Source organism: Herpailurus yagouaroundi, unplaced genomic scaffold (assembly GCF_014898765.1).
Source record: "Herpailurus yagouaroundi ecotype Mexico unplaced genomic scaffold, PumYag 182, whole genome shotgun sequence".
NCBI lineage: Eukaryota > Metazoa > Chordata > Mammalia > Carnivora > Felidae > Herpailurus > Herpailurus yagouaroundi.
In genome coordinates this window covers 10,778,707-10,797,517 of record NW_024412413.1, presented here as the reverse complement: position 1 = coordinate 10,797,517, position 18,811 = coordinate 10,778,707, and the positions used below count along the sequence as shown (strand labels likewise).

Here is an 18,811-nt window from a genome sequence, read left to right as displayed (position 1 = left end):
CCAAGCACTGGGCCAGACACACAGCAAGGAAGTGGGGAGGTTCCTTGACCCAGATGAGCATCATTACCCAGTCTCCACACCCAGGGGGCCACAGGCACCCACCGTCCTGCCACAAGGCAGAGAACACGGCATGACAGAGAAGTCCCAAGGCCTGGGAGAATCAAGCAGCCTTCATGGAGACGGTGTGTGAGCCAGACCTCAAAGGACACTAAGATTTAGGCAGCCCCTACCTCTGAACTTGGACTTCCCAGCCTCCTTTCCTACCACTCCCCAGGGGGCCACACTCAATGCATTTTCGGCCTCTGAGACTCTGCTCTGGAGGCTCCTTCCACCTAAACATTCCCCCTGAAATCGCCAGGGGCCGACCCAAGTTCATCACTGTGACAGAGGACAGTCATAGGATGACCAAGGACAGCACTTGGGCACACAGGTCCAGTAAATACTTCTTGAAGAAAGGAATCCCAGACCCTAGGCGTAAGCGGCAGCCCCCGTGGTGATCCTGCTTAGACCATCCTCTCTGGTCCAACTGTCTCAGGGACCTAACTGTGCACGTGGGGGGGTTTGCGCTTGGCCCCCTGCACTCAGCAGCTGGGCCCCTTAAGCCAAGACCGGACCCTGCTAGCCTTGGTGTCCCCTCTCCAGGGGACCCCCCCTTTGATGATCAGACACGGGCAGGGCTGAGCATGGAGATGGCCCGTCTGTGGGGCCCTTCTCCGATCATTCGGGGGCAGGTAAGGTGATGCCAGCACAGATGGCGGGCGGCTCTGGGATGAGTCAGGAACGAAATCTGACCCTCCCCGTGGGCAAGCAGGGGCCTGAGAGGTGGTTATCAGCCTGATCGGGGGGTGGGGACAAGTCGGGAGCGTGGAGAGGGGGCCCCGGGGCCAGGGAGGCAAGCAAAAGGCCACCAGCTTCTATGACAAACCGTTTAATGTTACGTCACGTGCAGCTTCTGAGTGAAAAAGGCCCGTTCAGAACTCAACGAGCCATACATTCTGGTGACGGAGCAGCGGCCCTTCTCCCCACCCGTGCCTCTGAGAGGTGAGTCACCGCAGGGAGCTGGCGCTGTGAGAACACGGTCCTCGGTGTGCTCCCCAGGAGCACAGGAGTGTCAGTGCCCAAGTGTCACGGGGTGGGGTGGGGCATTTACACGGGAGAGAACCACAGACACACGTGTGACGGGAAGACGCGAGGGGCACGGAGGGCCGGGGACGCCGCAGCGCCCACACGTGGAAGTACACAGCAGAAACGCGAGAGGGGCGGGGGGGGGGGGGCCGGTGGCAGGCGGGGGCACGCGGGACGAGCTCGGGGCTCCTTGAGCAGAACTGGCTGAGAACCCAGGAGTCCTCAGGTGCCTGCGTTGAGAACCTGGGCGTGTAAACCTGTGCGAAAGAGTGAGAGCTCGGAAGCTCCGGGTGAGCGATAGGCTGAGGACGCGGACGCGGGCGTGGGGCCCGCGAGTGGAATCGTGGGGACACAGGGGCACTCGGGAGGCCCAGAGCAGCGAGTACGGGGGGGGGGGGGGCGGGGGGGCTCCGCCTTGAGGGCTTCCACAGATCCACTCGGGTGAGAGCCCGCATGCGAGGGTCCGAGGGTCTAGGAGGGCTCGGGATGGGCCAGGGCCCCAGCTCCACCGCGGACACCGGGGTCCCCGCCGCCGACGGCTTCTGAAGCGGGCCAGGAGGCAGCGGGCATCCGGAGAGGCCCCTCAGGCCTCGCTGCTCCCGCCGATGCTGCTGCCGCTGCCCTGCTCCACCCACACGAGGCGGGCCTGCTCCTGCAGGATGCGGCCACGCACGACCTTGGCTAGCTCCTCCGAGTGGCCCCACGCGTGGGCCGGCACCCGCACCCAGGAGCAGGGCAGCTCCCAGAGCGCCTGCTCCGAGCTGCGGCACTGCCGAAGCAGCTCCGAGTCCCGGGTGCCCGGCCGGCCCAGCAGACCCCTGCCGGCAGAGGGGACAGTCAGAGGAGGGGACAGACACCGAGGCGGACGGAGGCGGAGAGACAGGGACCTCCTCAAGGAGGAGGAAACGCTGGCCTCACCCTCCCTCACCTGACGTCCCGGACGTTCTTCTCCGTCACCTCCACGTGGATGACAATGGGGTAGATCTCGTTCTGGACCAGCTCCCGCACGCCCCGTGCGCCCAGCTCCAACAGGCAGTGCTTCTTCTCAGGACACGGAGGCGACATTTCACTCTCAGCCCAGAGACGCTGACCTCCCTGCCCCCACTAGACCCTCCAGGCACAGCCCCCTACAGAGTCCCGTGTCCCCCACCAGAAGGGCCCCGGCAACGAGGAAAGTACCCCAGGGGAAGGTGGGAGACCTGGGGACACAAGTCACGTGCCCGCTCTGGACCTCAGCCTCGCCATCAACGGGATGGAGCGGACCCCACCGGCGCTCCCATGTCTGACAGCCCCCAGCCGGCCCCCAAGGTAGCAGCGAGTCTGGGATGGGACGGACAGGTGAGGTGTACCAGCCCAACACCTCAAAGGGGACCCGCGTTCCACCGCCCCAGCCCCCCCATCCGCAGGGGAGGAGACAGGCCCGTGGAAGGGACGGGACTCGCCCGGCGGCTCTGTGAGAGAGCGGCTCAGGCCCACACTCAGACCAGCTCTCTACCCCAGAGGGGCAGCTCCCTGCCCCCCCAGCACCTACCTTCCCAACAGACTCCTGGATGGTGCGGATCCTGCTGCCCAGCCCAGGGGCAGCAGGCTGGGCCTTGGGGGCTCCCGGTGCTGAGGACGAGCACTGTTCCTCCCCAGAGAGGCTTTCTGCAGAGTGGCGAGAGGCAGGGGTGAAGGGCCCGGTGGGCCCGGCCGCCCATGGGTGCCACCCGGCCCTCCCCTCCCCGGGCACCCAGGCTCACCCGCCGGGCACACTTGGAAGTCCAGCCGGGAGCTGGGCAGGTCTAGCAGGTTGCGGATGAGCCGGGGCGCCAGGCACTCAGGCAAAAGCACCACAGGCCGCAGGGCGGACACCAGCAGCGGCCGCACCAGGCTGTAGGGTTTGAGGCTCCGCTCTGGCTCTACGACGGCAGGGTGGGGGGCAGAGGAGGTGAGGGTGCAGGCAGGGCCCCAGCTCCTCCGTCCTAGGGTGGCCAGCCCCTCGAGCCTCAAAACCCCATCCGCTCTTCTCAAGTCCCCCCCTTTTTTTTCCCCTAAGACCTGCTGCTGTTCCTTTGTGCACATGCACGCATGTACACACACACACACACACACACACACACACACACACACACACACACAGCAGCCCCCTGCAGGAGCCTTGGCCCCAATCCCCTGCCCGCCTCACCTTTGCCCAACCAACTCCAGGTCCTTCTCCTCTCAACAGCCAGACAGAGGCTTTAAACCTACAGTCAGATCCCGGAAGTCCCCTGCTTTCAACGTGCCAGTGACCTCCCGCAACCCTCAGGAAAGAGGGCGCATCCCCCACGTGGGTGACCCAGCCCTGCCAGAGCCTAGAGGGGCAGCGAGTCACGTGCCCCAGCACACGGACCGAATGCCTCCAACCACAGGGCCTCTGCGTGACTCGGGGAAGCCAGAGCCCCAGCCCGGCAGCTCTGGCCCAGTTAGACCCCACGCTCCCCTCAGAGCCCAGGTTACACCTTCCCTGGTTCCCAGACGTGCAGGGCCTCTGGCGTGCGCTCCAAGGCACCCAGCTCTCCTCTGTTACACATGTCACGCTTCAAAATTATGTTTACGGGTACAATGATCTGACTGGCGGGCAGCTGCCTCCCCCGGACCCCCCCCCCCCCCCCGCCCCGGGGCCATATGCTCCAAGGGGAGGTACCACTGTGTTCCCTGGACCAAGCACACTCTGTGACAGACCTGGCGTCTGGCTCGCACTTGCTGTACTCAGTGTTCTGCACGCGCGTCACACACAGCCATACCTCTGTGCCTTTGCACAGCTGCGCCTTGTGCCGGGAACGAACTCCTCTTCATCCCCGAAAACCCCACCTCGGGCAACTTCCCTTCCGGGAAGTCTTCCCTCACCACCGTCTTCTTGCCCCTCGGACCTGCGACTCCCTCCTCCGGGCTCCGCCAACCCCTCCTCCCTGATCTGACCCAAGGCCTCCCCCCTACTGCCTTCCAGACACCCGCTCGGGGATCTCGCTGGCACCGGCCGGCACACACACGTGAGAAACACCACTACAACTGCTCCGCCAGACAAGAACAGACCCGGGCCCGCGTGAGCCCCGGGGTCCTACACCCCCACGGTCACACTCTCACACCGGTGCCTCCCCCCAACTGGCTCCCTCAATCCCGGTGGCCCATCTCCCACCAGGGGGAGCCCGTGTCTCAGGCCCCGGATGCCCTGCTCCCCACCGGAAGCCCTTCAACAGGCTCTTGCAGGCAGAATGGACCGCCAGGGCCAAAGGACACCCAGACGTGCACCCTCCCAGACACCAGCATGGGACGTGCCTCTGCAGCTGTGTGCTCACCTGAGCAGGGTTCCATCAGCAGCTGCTCCGGACAATCTCCGGCAGAACCTCCCACGTGCTTGGGCTTCACCAGCCGGAGTTGGTCCAGGGCTCGCTTCTTCAGCTGGGGGGGGGGGGGAGAGGGGGGCACGGAGAGAGGAGCACCTGAGGGCCCAGCCTGCATCCCACCCTCAGCGGGGAGGAGATGAATGGGACCCCCCCACCCCGGCAGAGGGGGCCCGGCTGCCCCCTGGGTCAGCCCGAGAGGCCCCCTCCCTGCCAGGCTTTCTCCTGCCCCCACCCGGCCCAGCACAGCCCCTCTCTCCCCAGGCAGCTGAGGGTAACCATCCCTATGGGCCCAGGGAAGCGAGCCTGTGGGAGCCAGTTAGAGCTAGAGGGGCCTTAGGTCTACAGATGGGGAACCTGAGGCCCAGAGACCAGAGCGACCTAATGTCGCCTGAGAGGTAACCTTTGGAACCTCTTCCAATGAATTGGCAACATGACCCTGGGTACGGGAAAAAAAAAAAAAAAAAACAGCACCGACAAATGACAGCACCGATGACACCGGCGGCCAGCAGGGAACGTGACAGACACTGAGCCCCAGATGTCACGAACTCACTGAAGCCTTCTACCCACGAGGCAGGCAACGTAACTTCCCCAGTTTTACAGATGAGGAAACAGAGCCTCAAGGGAGGGTCAGGTGCTTGTCCAAGGCGGCGCGGCGGGCTGGCTGGCTGGCTCGTGGCAGAGCTGGGATTCCACCCCAGGCAGTCTGGCTCCAGAGCCCAAGTTCTCAGCCCCTCTGGCCTTCTGAGTGATTTCACTTCTCTGAGCCTCACTTTGCCCGTGTGTAGGGCGGCCGGGGGAGGCTCACCCGGCCCAGCCCCTACCCAGGGATTGGAAAAGGGGGTGTGACTGCCTTTCTGTCAAGTGCTGGCCGTGGCCAGGCCTGCTCCTGAGCTGCCTCGTTTAATCCTCTCAACTACCCTGGACCGTGAGCCCTGCCGTTGTCCTGTGTGCTGGGCACGTAGGAGATGATCAACCGTGTCCGGGTGAAGGAGCGGGGTGGGAGCCTGCCTCCTCTCCTCCCCCAGGGCTGTCAGACAACGGAACCTGGCCTCTCCCCCTTTGGACCCCACCCTTGGCAGGCCCTCTCCCCGGACCCTTGCCGGCCCGCCCAGCATTGCTTACGTTACTTCGGGGCCCTCGGTGTCGGCTGGAGAGCAGACCTTTCTCCTGAACTTCTAGGAGCTGCTGGGCTCTGCGGGGTAGGGATGGGGGTGGGGTGGGGTCACATGGTGCATCTGTAGGGAGAAAGGGAGCCCCTCACCTCCTCTCCTCCGGCCCCCTTATCCTGTCCCGGAGCATAGTGAGGGACTGCAGGGGGAGGGGAAAAGCCTCCTATCCTGGTCCTGGCTCCCTGCGGGACCCGCCCCCAGACTCCCGGTTCTGCGTCACCTCTACCTCTGGTAATTGGGCACAGTGCCCCGGTCCAGGTCCCGCAGCGTAAGGGGGTCGACCCGTGTGCAGAACCACTCCTGCCGCCGCTTGTATGCCGGGTCCACCAGCCGCAGGATCTCCTGGGCTTTCACACACAGGGCATGAGGGTCTGCACGCTCGGGCAGGGTGAGGTTGGCTCGAATATAGAAGGGCTCAGTGCTCAGCCCCTTTGTCCAGGCATCTAGGGCCTCGTGGAAGGACTGACAGGCTGGATGTGGGCAGGGCGGGGGCAGGAGGGAGGGCAAGAGGAGGATTAAGTAAGCCAGGGATCGGCCTCAGGCTCCATCACGCCCCTTTCGAGGCCTGAGCCTGCCAGAACCCGACCTCCCCCCTCTTAAAGTGAGAGTCTGAGGCCCAGAGAAGACAGGGACCTGCCCGAGGCCACCAAGCCCACTAGGAACAGAACCAGGCCTTGAACCCGGGTCTCTGGACTCCTGTCATGGCAAGCTCCTTAGGGAGGAGACAAAGGACAGCCAGCAAGGGCGAACAGTGGGCGAGGGAAGGGCACTGCTGACAGCCAGGCCGCAGCCAGGCCTCGGTTGCCCCACCCGCACCACGGGCTGGACAAGCCCTCTTGTGGGCTCTCAGCTCTGACCTTCTGGGACCCGGAAGTGCCCAGTTCCTCGGCCCTCGGCCAGACTTACCCTTGAAGTCCATCAGGAAGGGGAGTGTGGACGCCTGGCTCCAGAGCAGGGTTCTCTGCTGGGCCTCACCTTCCAGGCCTGCCCCCTCCAGGCCAGCAGCCTCTGCCCTTGGCTGGGAAAGAAACCCAGGCAGGCAGGGAAGGAAGGAAGTGAGCTTCCCAGGCCACCGCAGCCCTGGGGCTAAAGGGAGACTGGGGTGGTGGTGACATATCCCGGTAATTCAGATACCCCACCTCACAGGGCACCTAGCCAATCAGATCCTTCCCCCATCAACAGGCATCGTCCTCACCCGGGGTGTCTGTTCTTTTCCATGCTTAAGGGTGGGGATCTGTCCAGCCCCTGCCCAGTCAGATTTAATTTACTGCTGGCTGAGGCAGGCCAACCTGGGTGTCATCTCTGAGCCTGCCTCTGCTTTGGGTCAACCCCCAGAAACTCCGCCCAGTGACCTAGACCCGCCAATCAGAGGGCATCCAGCCCCAGCTAATGCATTGGCTCCACCCCCAACTCAGAGGGACGGGGGTCTCACCTCTCTCGGCTCCCCCCTGGCAGACCCTGGCCCAGAGAGCACCCTCCGCACCACGGCCCCAGACCAGCTGTCCCCAAGGAATGACAGGCCGTCTGGGCCCTTGTCCTGGGGCTCAGGCCCCCCCGGGGGGCTCCGGCAAGACACTCGGATGGCCAGAGACCTGGGGAAAGAGAAGGGAACCAGGAATTAGAGTTCAGTCAGTATTTCGACTCAGTGCGACATTCTCAGGAGAACCACAGCAATTCCCCAACCGAGCCATGACTCTCACCAACCCCCCCCCCAACTCACCCCAGGGCCATTGCACCCGCTGTGCCTGCTGCCCGGAATGCCCTTCCCCCTCTCTTCTGCCTGGCAGATTCTGCTCATCCTTCAAAGCTCACTTCCAAAGCAACCTCTCCCTCCCCGACCCCCGCACGAGGTTGAGGCGAAGCTTCCTGCAGGATCGCACCCTCTGCGCTTGCCCAGAAAGAACACCCTCAGGACCAGCCCACCATCGGGCTCAGCTCTGGGTCCCCAGCCCCAAACACAGCGTCCGGCACATGGCAGATGACAAATAAAAGCTCGTTATGCTCACAGTTTAGCGGGGGAGGTCACCGTTAGGACACAACACAGACCAGAGATGGCTACAGGCGGCCGTGGGAGCACCGAGGGGAGCGGCTTCCCAGAGGAAGAGGCAGCGGGGCTACCCGGCGGTGACGAATAGAGGCGCTTCAGGAATAGACAGAGAGGAAGGTGGTGCTCCAGGCTGAAGGGCTGGCAGGGGCAGAGGTGTGGAGGACAGAATACAGGATGTGCGGAAGGATTTAATAACAACAGTAATAACAGCGGCAGCAAATGCTTACCGAGTGCCCCCCGTGTGCCAGAAACCATGCTAAGCACTTTGCCCTAATTAGCTAATTGAACATCATGGGAAACAGCTTCCAGAAAAGGCAAGCTGGAGCCAGCCTGTGGAGGGCACACAAGGAAGGCGTCTGGCCTTCCTCTTGTGGGCAGTGGAAACCACTGACAGTTAAGACAAAGAGTCCCCCAGATCCCCATCGTGGCGGGGTTCTTCCTGTCCCTGGATGAGAACCTGTGAGGCCCTGCGGCCGGCGCAGACACAGCCGCCTGAAATTCCCTTCTGTGAGCCCCCCTGGCCGGAGGATTAGGGAAGAGGGGAGGCCAGAGTCCGCAGGGGAGAAGCCCAAGCGTCCCCCACCATCGCCCGCCTCCCCACCCACCCTGGCAACTGCTGCCCACGCGGCCACACTGCCCCCTGCTGTCCGCCCAGGGTGGGCAAGGCTATATATAAGGACTTCGACACCGTCTGCGTGCACGTGGAGGAGGGGACTCTTTGGCCCCAGGAGCCTTTCTCGGCTTCCACCCTCTCAGTCAAAACAAACAGCCACGCCCACAGGGCTGTGACGGGACACGGGTGCCAGCCTACCTTCGTAGGCTCCCCCGGCCCCGGGAATGTCCGGGCTGCGTTGATGGGCCAGGGCAGAGATGGGAGGCCCAAAGCTGGGCCTGGCCATGCTGCCCCCTGGCTGGAGAAACACAGTCCCACTGCAGACCCCAGCCTTAACTGTGCCCTAGATGTGGACGAGCGAGCTGGCCGCTTGATTCTGTCACCACATCCATAAAGCCAGGACAATGAGGACACTGTCTCCCACCGTGGGTGTGAGGGTCGGACCAACGCAAAGATGATGCAGGTGGAGGTGGAGACCAGAGGCCTCCAGGAAACCTCCAACTGCAGGCCTGGCCCCTAAGAGGGTTGTGAAATTCACAAGGTCACGGCCAGCGCAGTGTTTTATCGGAACAGAACAGAAAACGCACACCAGCCTCCCCTCAAGTAAACCCAACTGTCGTCTCGTGATCCTTTTGTTCCGGGCGCATGTCCTGAGTTTCTGTCAGGTGGGGTACGGTCAGGGGACTCTGAGAAAAGTGGCACTTGCGGGGACTCCGGGGCCAGACGGCCTGGCTGCGTAGCCTGTGGTCCTCAAGAGCCCCATCGGCCTCCGCCTCCCCCATCGTACGTACGACTCAGGGAATTAAGCGTGGGACGCTCTTAGAACCGTGCCACGTTAACTAGGTGCTCAAGAGAGGTTACACAGCTACTGTTACCAGGGGTGACTCAGAAAAGTCACCTCTCCGTGGCCGGCAGTTCCCCCACCTGTTTCGAAGCCACAGACAACCGAGCATCAGGGCTCCCCCAGGAGGCAGCCCAGCAGGCAGCCTGCACTCAGCCCTTCCTGGTACCAGCTGATCGGCCCCCTGCCCCCTACCCCCTGCCCTGGCACACCAGCCCCACCCCCAGCCCCGCCATTCACCCCAAGTTTTCAGGCTCTCCCTGCCAACCTAGCTCAGGCACCGCCTCCTTCAGGACACCCTTGCCCACCTTCCTGAGGAACCCAGTGGCTTCTCTGGGCCTCCAGAGTCCCCCTGGGGAAGGGGGGAGAGTCCGCCTGGCAGCTCCCAGGTCCAGTTGGGTCCCGCTCAGCACCAGGCGTCAACAGACAAGTGGATGAGGGAAAAGTGAGGACCACAGGGGGGGGGGGGGGGGGGGGGGGGCAGTCCAATCTCTGGACTCCTGGGTCTCTAGCAACACAGTCTGAGTGACCGGGGGGCAGGCCCTGCCAGGGAGACTCACACTGACCCTCCCCTAGTGACCCTCCCCCAGCACTCGCCCCTCAGCGCCCCACTTGCATTCTCTGGCCCTTCCTCACTCTCTCTCCCACCTGTCCGTCTGTCCGTCCAGCCCTCAGCCCGCCCCAACAACCCCTGCCCTGCCCCAAGGCCCTAGGAGCCCAGAAGGGCAGGGGAGGCCAGACCGCTGCAAAGGCCCAGCGCACGGTGAGGTCGCACCACGAGCGGGAGCTGAAAGCAGCTTAGCCAGAAGGAAGGTCCATCAGAATCCCCAACTCCACTGCCCAGTGGCCTTGGGACAAATTCCCGACTCTCCCTGGGCCTCCTTCTGGTCATCTGCATCATGAGGCTAAAAACACCAGCCTTGCCGGGCTACTCGGGGAACCTAAGCAACAGCGGCGATAAAAACACCAAAGGGCTAACACTACCGCTCACTCTGAGCCGGGCACTGTTCAAAACCCCGAGGGGAACACCGGAAGTCCGTGACAACCCCATTTTACAGAGCAGGAAACCGAGGCCCTGGGGAATTTAGTGACTTGCCCCAAGCCCCTCTGTAGCAAGTGACGGGGCTCCAGTGTCTTGTTCTTTCCCACTGTGCTCTGTGCGGGGACACTGCCCCAGGACGCACGCAGGCACCACCCCACGCACCAGCCAGGCTCTCCCTACCACCCCCCCACCGGCATCTGTCCACATCTTGCTGTCTCCGTCCCCCGTCCCTGCCCCCGCCCCAGTGTGTGTCCTCCCTCCAGCTCCCTCCTGCCCAGGAACTGCAGAGGTGGCCCCATGATCACATGGGGGGGGGGGCAGGGACTGGGCCAGAACCTCCCTGCTGCAGGCTGAACCGAGCTGGAGGAAGGGCCAAGGCAGGCAGGAAGGGAGGTGCCTCCACCCCTTCCCCTAGAAGCACGTCCTGCACAGGGAGAAACAATGTCGTGCTGGCCCCGCTGCCAGAGGGCTAGAGTGGGGGCAGGGGCCCGGACCTGGGCCTGGTCAAGCTGCTTCAGGCCCCTGGTCCTGCTCTGCCCCTATTTCTCGGGTGACCTGCCCTCTGTGTCCAGCACCCCCGCGTTGCGGCTGTCGACATTCAGTGCTCCCCAGGCCCCTTCCCCAAACGCAAACCTGCTGAGGTCACTGCGGGTCTTAGCCCCGGCACTTTCCAGCTGTGTGACCTCAGGCAAGTCGCTCAACCTCTCTGAGCCTCGGCTTTCTCCTCTATAAAACAGGGATATGATCATAACACCCACCTCCCAGGACAGAGAGAACGCTGTGAGGCAGCCAGCAGCCGGCCTCGCGTTTAGCCATAGCCACATCTTGCTACGTTTCCCAGCGGGCACAAGCCGAAGTCCACACTCTCCCGCCTGACTCACACGGCCAGCCTGACTCATGAAGCCCGCCCTGGCCCCCTCCCCCTCCGGCTCCAGTCACCGCCAAGCTCCGGGCCATCCCTGGACAGCCTCTACCCTCTGCTCTTCCCCACTCACCCAGCTGCCCTCCCTATCTGGAGTTCGAAGTGCACACTCTCAACTCATCTATCGCCCGCCCTCCCGGGACCCACCCGCGAGCCCGACCGGGGAGGTCACTCGTCAACCAACACTGACAGAACCGCAACGCATGCTGGGCCCGTCTGCTTCACGACTCCTGTCACGGGCTTGTGGCCAGCCCGGCGGCGGGGCTCCCACCCCACCCACAGCGCGAAGCCTTGCCGGGAGGCTCGGTCCCGCTGGGGGCTCAGCGCCGGGAGGACGGCAAGCAGAGGGGGGTACGAGTAACGACTACCATTTACTGAGCACCTACTTAACAGCTGGCAAAGCAGGGTGCTTTACTGACACGAGTCCTGAACCCCCAAACACCCCCACGCAGAAGAGATCGCTGACCACCTTCAGCAGATGAGGAAACACGGAGGCGCTGCGAGGGGAAGTGACCGGCCCGTCACCCAGACGATAAGCAGCAGTGACAGGATTTGAATGCCAGGTGTCTAAAAGCCCGAATATTCTACGGCTGCCTGAGGCTAAAGCTGAGCTACTGCTCCCTCCCACCCCCTCGCCCTGCTCCAGGGGTCTGACACCACCCCCACCCAGCCCCGCCTGGCCCATCTCTACCACCCCAGGCAGCCGCAGTACCTGTTGAGGAGATCCAGACCACAGCCTCTGGCCAGGAGGCCATCCGACTTCCCAAAAGGCCACACGCTATCAGAGGACGAGGACGAGGAGAGACCAGGAGACCAGGGCTTAAGCGTCACACTCCCTGGGTGGGGAGAAAGAAAGAGGTTCCGGGGCTCCAGACCAAGCAACCAGGCCAAGCCGGGGCCCGTGAGAAGGGGGCGAGGTGCTCGAGCCCAGGGCCTTCCCAGGACCTTGGCAGGTTTGACACCCCAGGAACACACCGCACCCACTGGGCTCGGGGCTGGGCCGGGGCCAAGGTGACCCTTCGGTTCCCTGGGAGGGGTTGGAGGGAGGGCCGGGACTGAGGAGCCGGTACAGTGAAGCCAGGCCCAGGAGAGGAGCAGGCCGGGGCAACGGGTGAGCAGCGTGGCCCAACTCCCCAGGGGCCTCCAGGGCACAGCCGCCCTGCCCGGTCAGGGCACGGGGTGGGGGGGCCTCAGGAAGGGGGGGCGCAGGCAAGGGCAGAGCAGGCAGCACAGACCTCAGGTGGGCTAAAAAGCCACCCGGGCAATGAGCCCTCCCCACGGAGTCCCTGAGGGCCGTTACCTGTGATGTCCGACATACTGCTGAAGGACCTGGGGGGAGGAGGGCAGGGGAGGCAGGAGCTGAGGCACAGGGGGCATTCTGCCCCCGTCCCTCCTCCCCTGCCGCCTGGCCACCAAGAGGTCCTGCCGCCCCCAAGCACAGGTAGGCTACAGCCAAGGCAGGGGTCCCAGGCACTGGGCACTTGGGCCAACCAGCTCCTCTAAACTCACAGGGCGAGAAGCTAACGGTCCGACCTCTGCCCCACACCCCTCCCCCTAGAATGCCCTGGCCTGTCCCTGAACGTGGCCACCCCCTCCTGGAAGCCTCCCTGGACTTCTCACCCCTCAACTCACCCCTGCTTTCTGCCTCTGTCATTCGTGGCTCCCACGTCTGCTCCCATACCAGACTATGACTTCATCACCCACCCCCTCCGCCCCCGACCTGGGTCATGGCCATGACTCTGCGGACCCGGGTCCCCGGAGCCCCGGCCATTTAAAGGCGGTAAGGGGAGGTGCCCACCTAGCTCCAATGCTGGTGCTGGCGCTAGGGATTCTGGGATTTGGCTGCTTTCAGAAACGGCAACAGCATCTCCCTGTGCCTCTACTGCTGTCTCCCCATCCTGCTTACCTCTTAGGGGGTGCGGGGTCCTCCTCACGCTGCCGGCGGAGGATGGAACCAGCACTCGGGGGGAAGGGCAGGATGGAGAGCCGATTGATCTCCTTCTCGCTATCTGTGGCCTCCTCCTGCCAATGCCACGACAGGGCCTGGGTCACCTCCGATCTGCCTCCCCCACCTCAATGCACCTACTTTGTGCCCATTCCCCAGATGACAAGTAGGGCCCGGGGTGGAGGCGTGGGCTCTGCACGAGTACAGTGGGGATCCCGTGGCTCCTGGCACCCAGGCCTAGCGCGGAGCTGGCTCTGGGCGAGCTTAAGTAGGGGACTTGGCCTTCATGGGCCTCGGTGTCCTCACGTGAGAAATGAGACTGTCGGCGAACTGGAAAGCACCCACAGGTCGGTAATGACATTACACGAATGCTGTCAGCATCCGCACCCCACCCCCGACACACTCAGGGAGGGCAGGTGTCTTACCGAGGTGTGGGGCTCAGATCCCCCCATGACGGCTGCTTCCCCAGCTGCTTCCGGGCCTCCCAGCAGCGGGGGGAACTCGCTGAGGCTCCAGGTGCTGCTCAGGTTGGAGCACAGGGAATGGGAAGAGGCACAAGCCTGGCAACAGAAGGGGGAGGGAGGAGGTGAGCGGTGCAGGGAAAGGGCCAGCACCGGGGACCCGGCAGAGAATGAGACGGCTGGATCCCTGCTCTCATGGAGCTCACAGCCCAGCAGAGACCGACCATAAACACACAGGCAGATTAAGGAAATAACCCCAAACTGCCAAGAGACCAGGGAAGGAAGGTGCCTAGTGCGCGAAAGGCACTCCCAAGGGCCCACCCAGCCTGGGGGCATCAGAGCGCTCTCCGGAGAAAGTGTGGTTTGAGCTGAGGACTCAACGATAAGTAGGTGTTAAGCAGATAAAGTTGGGGAGGATGGTCTAGGCAGCTGGGATGGTATGTGCAAAGGCCCCGAGGCAGGACTGTGACAAAGTCCAGGAATTAAAAGACTGTGACCCAGAGAACAAGGCTAGAGGTAGGAAGGGGCCCAGCCTTCAGGCCTCCAGGGCCTGATAAGGGGTCTGGTCTTTACCTAAGAGCAAAAAAGCCACTGAGGATCTCAAAAAGTGACAAATGACAGATTCGTGCTTCCTTTGTTCTATTCCTCCAGGCTCCATGCATCAAATGCTTGGCCAAGGGATCATCTTCAAGCAAACCCAAGAGAGGAAAAGGCAGAGCTCCTAACAGAGGTCCAAGGACTCCTATCTGGTTGGCAAGGGGTGCTGGCTGGCTGTATGAACTTGGGCAAGCCCCTGACACTCTCTGACTATACAGTGAGGGAACTGAACTATCTGGTCTCTGAGCGGCCTTCAGGCCTCATGCAGCCGGGCTTCTCCAAGAATATCCAAAAGCAAACTTAAAACCATTCTTTTTTCTTTTCTTTTTTTTTTTTTTTTAACTTCAAACTATTCCTAGTGCCCCAGGAGCAACCCCAGAAACTCAGAGACCCTTTCCTGTCCCCTTACGCACCAACCCACACCCACCCCAGTTGAAAGTTCCACCAGGCCTGCATATTCTCCGTCCTGCCCGAGAGCTCCCTTCAAGACCAGCATGCTCTTGACCCAGGGTGAGGGCTCCAGCAGGGACCCACACATTGCCTCCTGGAACCTGCATCTTCCCAAGCCCAGCTGAGGCATCCCAGGGGGTCCCACCCCCCAGACTGAGGTCTCCCACCAGGTCCTGCTTGTTCCCAGCCCCGGCCAAGAGCTCCTGCCAGGATCCCAGCATTCCCACCGGAACTCTCGTGCTCCTGCCCCCTGCTCACCTTGAGGCAGGAGCCCCCCTGGACCCGCTGCAGCTGCGCCTCCAGCAAGGCCTTGGCACCCTCCAGGCTGGTGAGCGCGGTCAGCAGCTCGTCGCGCTCGGCCTCCAGGCCCCGCACCTGCTTGCGGTACTGGTCCTTCTCGATGAGGCTCTGTGAGTACTGCAGCTGGATCCGGTCACGGCTCTGGATGGCCTGGGGAGAACGGGCAGAGAGGGAGGGTACAGGGGCCGCCCTGACCCAACCGTCCTGCCCTCTCGGACAGGGGCGGCACAAGACCAGCCGCTAATGTTTATCAAGCGCTTCCTGGGCGCTGGGCCCTGTGCTAAGTATCAGGCCGCCCACTCAATCTTCACACCAGCTTTCCACGGTGGAGATTCTCTTTGTCCTCATTTTACAGACAGCCCAGCCAGCGGGCACAGAGCTGGGATCCAGAGTCAGGTCCAGGCTCTTACTGTTTCCCAAGAGCAACGGAAGCCCCTTCTGGGAAACGTCCTGTGTGCCTCGGCCTTTACTCACAGCATCCCAGCTCCCGGGGGAACCAGGGTTCAAACCCAGCCCACTCCACCCAAAGCGCTTTTCCCCACCAGGAAGACCAGGGTCCCTGGGAGCTGGGCCATGGCCGGGACCTGCCACCCAATGTCTCAAAAGGAGCGGGAGCCAGAGATGGTGCAGATTCCCGGGTCCCCCCCCCCTCCTCCGGACCACCTGGGTCACCTGCACCTTCACCCGACCCAGCAGGGGGCCCCGAGGCCCATTCTAACATGTAGACTTCCACTCCTCTAGTAGGATTCGAACTTGGTGCAAGGACAGCACCTCCCGCCCTTCCCCCCCCCCCCCCCTGCGGGGAGCCCCATACAAGGAGGGCCGGTGACCTGGAGGAAATAGCTCACCCTGTGGCCTCAGGAGGTGAAGGCCATGGCACCCAGGGCCCGCGAGCCACAACTTCGGTGAATTTCCTTCACCGGCAAATATTAGCAAGCACCGCCCTGTGGAGGCCTTGCCCTCGACGTGAAGGGAACAAGGGCTCCGGAGGCGATGAGTGCCGGGACCCCCTCTCCTCGACCAGGAGCTGGGGTGAGGCAGGTGTGTTGGGGGGTGCGGGGTGGGGGGGGAAGGTTGGCCTATCTGAGTGCTTCCGGTACCTCGGCCCACTCGCCCCGCCTAAACCAATCAGCGCTCCGGGCCGGGCGGAAGTCTCCGGCTTCGGTTCTGGCCCCGCCCACTCCCCCCTGTCTCCCCCGGGGGAGAAGCGGTGGCCGCCCTCACCTGGTCGCGCTCCTTCTCCACTTCCTCCAGCTGGGCCAGGACAGTGGCCATGCGGTGCTTGTACAGATCACAGTCCTTCTGCAGCGCGCGGTGCTTCAGCCTCAGGTCCTCCATCTCCTGCAAGTACTGCGGGGCCGGGAGGGGGCAGGGCGGGGCGTGCCCGGCTCAGACCACAGGCCTGGGGGCCCTCCCCACCCCCCCGGGCAAGCTCACCAGCAGGTGCCCGGCAGGTCCAGGGAGAGAGGCCTGAGCCACAATAACAAGCGCCCCACCTCCCTTGGCTGAGTGGCCTGGGCCACCGACCGACTTCACCACCCCGGGCCTCAGTTGCCCAACCTGTAAAACGGGGGCGACCATAACAATGGTACCTTCCCAGCCAACCTCGGCCTCCCCATTTATCTTTTTTTTTTTAACGTTTATTTATTTTTGAGATAGAGCGTGAGTCGGGGAGGAGCAGAGAGAGAGAGAGAGAGAGAGAGAGAGAGAATCCGAAGCAGGCTCCAGGCTCTGAGCCATCAGCACAGAGCCTGACGCGGGGCTCGAACCCTCAAACTGTGAGATCGTGACCTGCGCCGAAGTCGGACGCTCAACCGACTGAGCCACCGAGGCGCCCCTCGGCCTCCCCATTGAAACTGCAATCTGCCCCCTCCCCCTGCTGCTCTCCTTCATGCACAGCACTTATCACCCTCCGCTACGTGAAGTAATGGACCCGGGATCGTGTGAGCAGAGTGCTGTTGGTCTCCCCTGCTAGGATTTAGCCTCTGCAGGAGCAGAAGCCTTTGTTCTGTTCGCTACTGACCTCAATATTTGAGAACAGACGAGCGCGCCTTTCTTAGCCCGGTAGGCACCTGGCGCACAGTAGATGTCAGAGAAGGTGATGCCCACCCTCCCCCCTGCTCTCCCCAGGAGCCGGTCTGTGAGCAAGGAGGAAGCGGGAACCGGGCAGGGACCGGGCAGGGGTAGGGTAGGGCGTGAGGTAGACGCTACCTTGTCCCGCAGCTCCTCGGCCCACTGCAGCTCCCCCTGTACGGCGTGCAGCTTCTGACACAGCTCCTGCCTGCTGTCCTGTGCCTCCCGCCAGTCATGCTCCAGGATGTCCAGGAGGATGCGCTCCGAGCCTGGGGCCCCCAGCCTGCTGGCCTCCTGAGGGTCATAGTTCAGAGGCCGCCTCAAGCTCCGGCCCAGGGCCCACCTTGACTGTGGCAGGAGGGAGGGGGACACACAGCCCTCGCCCCTGCCCCCTCAGGCCCGCCTCACTAGCTCTGCCACCGTGGCCACGGGCCTTGACCTCTCTGGACCTCCCTTTCCCAGTCTGTGGAGGAGGTGTGGCCCACAGCCCCGCACCCTCGAGGGAACATCTGGGGTGGCAACGAAGTGAATGAGGACGTGCCTGCACAAGTTGGCCCAGATCTTATTCCTAAACAAGAACCAGGCCCGCTCGCTCTCGCTCCGGCCCCCGGCCAGACCGCCCAGGGCAGCAGATGGGTGCCTTTTCCAAAGCCTAGCCCCACCCCTCTGACACTGGTTCCTCACGGGGGCTGAGCCTGGCCCAGGCAGGTGGCCCATGGGCCCGAGATCCAGCCCACAGAGCCATACCCCAGCTGGGCACCCCGACCCTGTGGGAGTCCTGGCTCCCATCCCCCACTTCCTGTGTGGAGCACCGGCCAGGCAATAGGCCCGCTGACTGGCCAGGGGCCACCCACGCCAGCCCCAGGGCCATCCAGACCTCAGGGATCTGAATCTTTCCAGGGTCACGGGCTCCTCTACAAATCTGAGGAAAGCTGGGGGCCTCTCCCCAGAAAAACGTTCACACGCAAAATCAGGTGCACCGTTTCGGGGAGTTCGGAGACCTCCTGGGGTCACCCACGGGCCCCAGACCAAACACCCGGGGAGGGCCCAGCGCTGAGAGCCCTCCGCTCAGAGCTGGAGACAAGAGGCTAGCCGGGGTTCCGCCTCTGGTTCTAGAATCCTCGTTCTCCAGGTCTCAGGAGGACGGGTGAGCGGCAGGCGGTCTGACTCCCCCCCTCCACTCCCCCTCGCCACCCCTCACACCTGCGGCAGACCCTCCTGGAGCTCCTGGAGCGACGCCGTCAGTCGCTGGTTCTCCGCGCGCAGCTCCGAGACCAGGTCCACGCCGTCTGGCTCCTTGTCCTTCTCCTTGTCCTCGGACCCGGGGAGTGGCCCCCTGGCCCTCCGCAATAGGGTGCACTCCTCCTCCAGCCGGCTCACCTTGAGCTTGAGCTGATCCACCTGGGGCCCAAGACATGGGTCAGCCCAAGGAGGGACAAGGCCCAGGGAGGGGCCACCGGCAAGGCCATGGGGAGAGGCTCTGCTCTCTTGACTCCTGGTGCCTCTGGGGTTCCCTGAGCAGCTGGGGCTGGGCTGGGCTGTCCCCGGGGAATCTGCTGCCAGGACTTCTGGGTGGGTGTCCTCCATCCGGCTCGTCTGCCCCACAGCTGGGACACAGAGCACAGGCAATTCAGCCCAGTGTCAGCACGACGGAGGAGGAGGGCCACGCCAGCAATTGGGGGAGCCGGGGTCCAGGCCTGGCGCTGCCTCTGTCCCAGCATGACCTGGGCAAGTCGTGGCCCCTCTCAGTGCCTCAATCTCCTCACCAGTAAGATGGGCCCCTTTGATCCCCCTGTTCCACATCCTACCTCCCAAAGTCACTGTAAAACTCCACAAAGACGGGGGGGGGGGGGGGGGGGGC

At 63.4% G+C, this 18,811-nt stretch overlaps 1 protein-coding gene across 2 annotated transcripts; it reads right to left on the bottom strand.

The window, feature by feature from the left end:
* Nucleotides 1–912: 912 nt before the first annotated feature.
* CARD10 (caspase recruitment domain family member 10) lies at nucleotides 913–18,779 on the bottom strand. 2 transcript variants are annotated; one of them, XM_040490895.1, is made up of 17 exons: nucleotides 18,154–18,776; nucleotides 17,089–17,244; nucleotides 16,102–16,227; nucleotides 14,836–15,027; nucleotides 13,495–13,629; nucleotides 13,031–13,146; nucleotides 12,425–12,453; nucleotides 11,837–11,960; nucleotides 7,092–7,251; nucleotides 6,566–6,677; nucleotides 5,886–6,129; nucleotides 5,613–5,682; nucleotides 4,443–4,545; nucleotides 2,868–3,026; nucleotides 2,657–2,772; nucleotides 2,054–2,166; nucleotides 913–1,943 (listed from the first exon to the last, which is right to left on the bottom strand). In XM_040490895.1, exons 1-17 carry the CDS (start codon nucleotides 18,535–18,537, stop codon nucleotides 1,709–1,711), a joined length of 2,574 nt encoding a protein of 857 aa, XP_040346829.1. In that variant the 5' UTR covers nucleotides 18,538–18,776; the 3' UTR covers nucleotides 913–1,708. The 2 variants fall into 2 exon arrangements, with proteins under 2 accessions (XP_040346829.1, XP_040346830.1); XM_040490896.1 differs by lacking the exon at nucleotides 913–1,943 and adding an exon at nucleotides 2,305–2,445 and having other exon boundaries at nucleotides 2,058–2,166; nucleotides 18,154–18,779.
* Nucleotides 18,780–18,811: the final 32 nt, after the last annotated feature.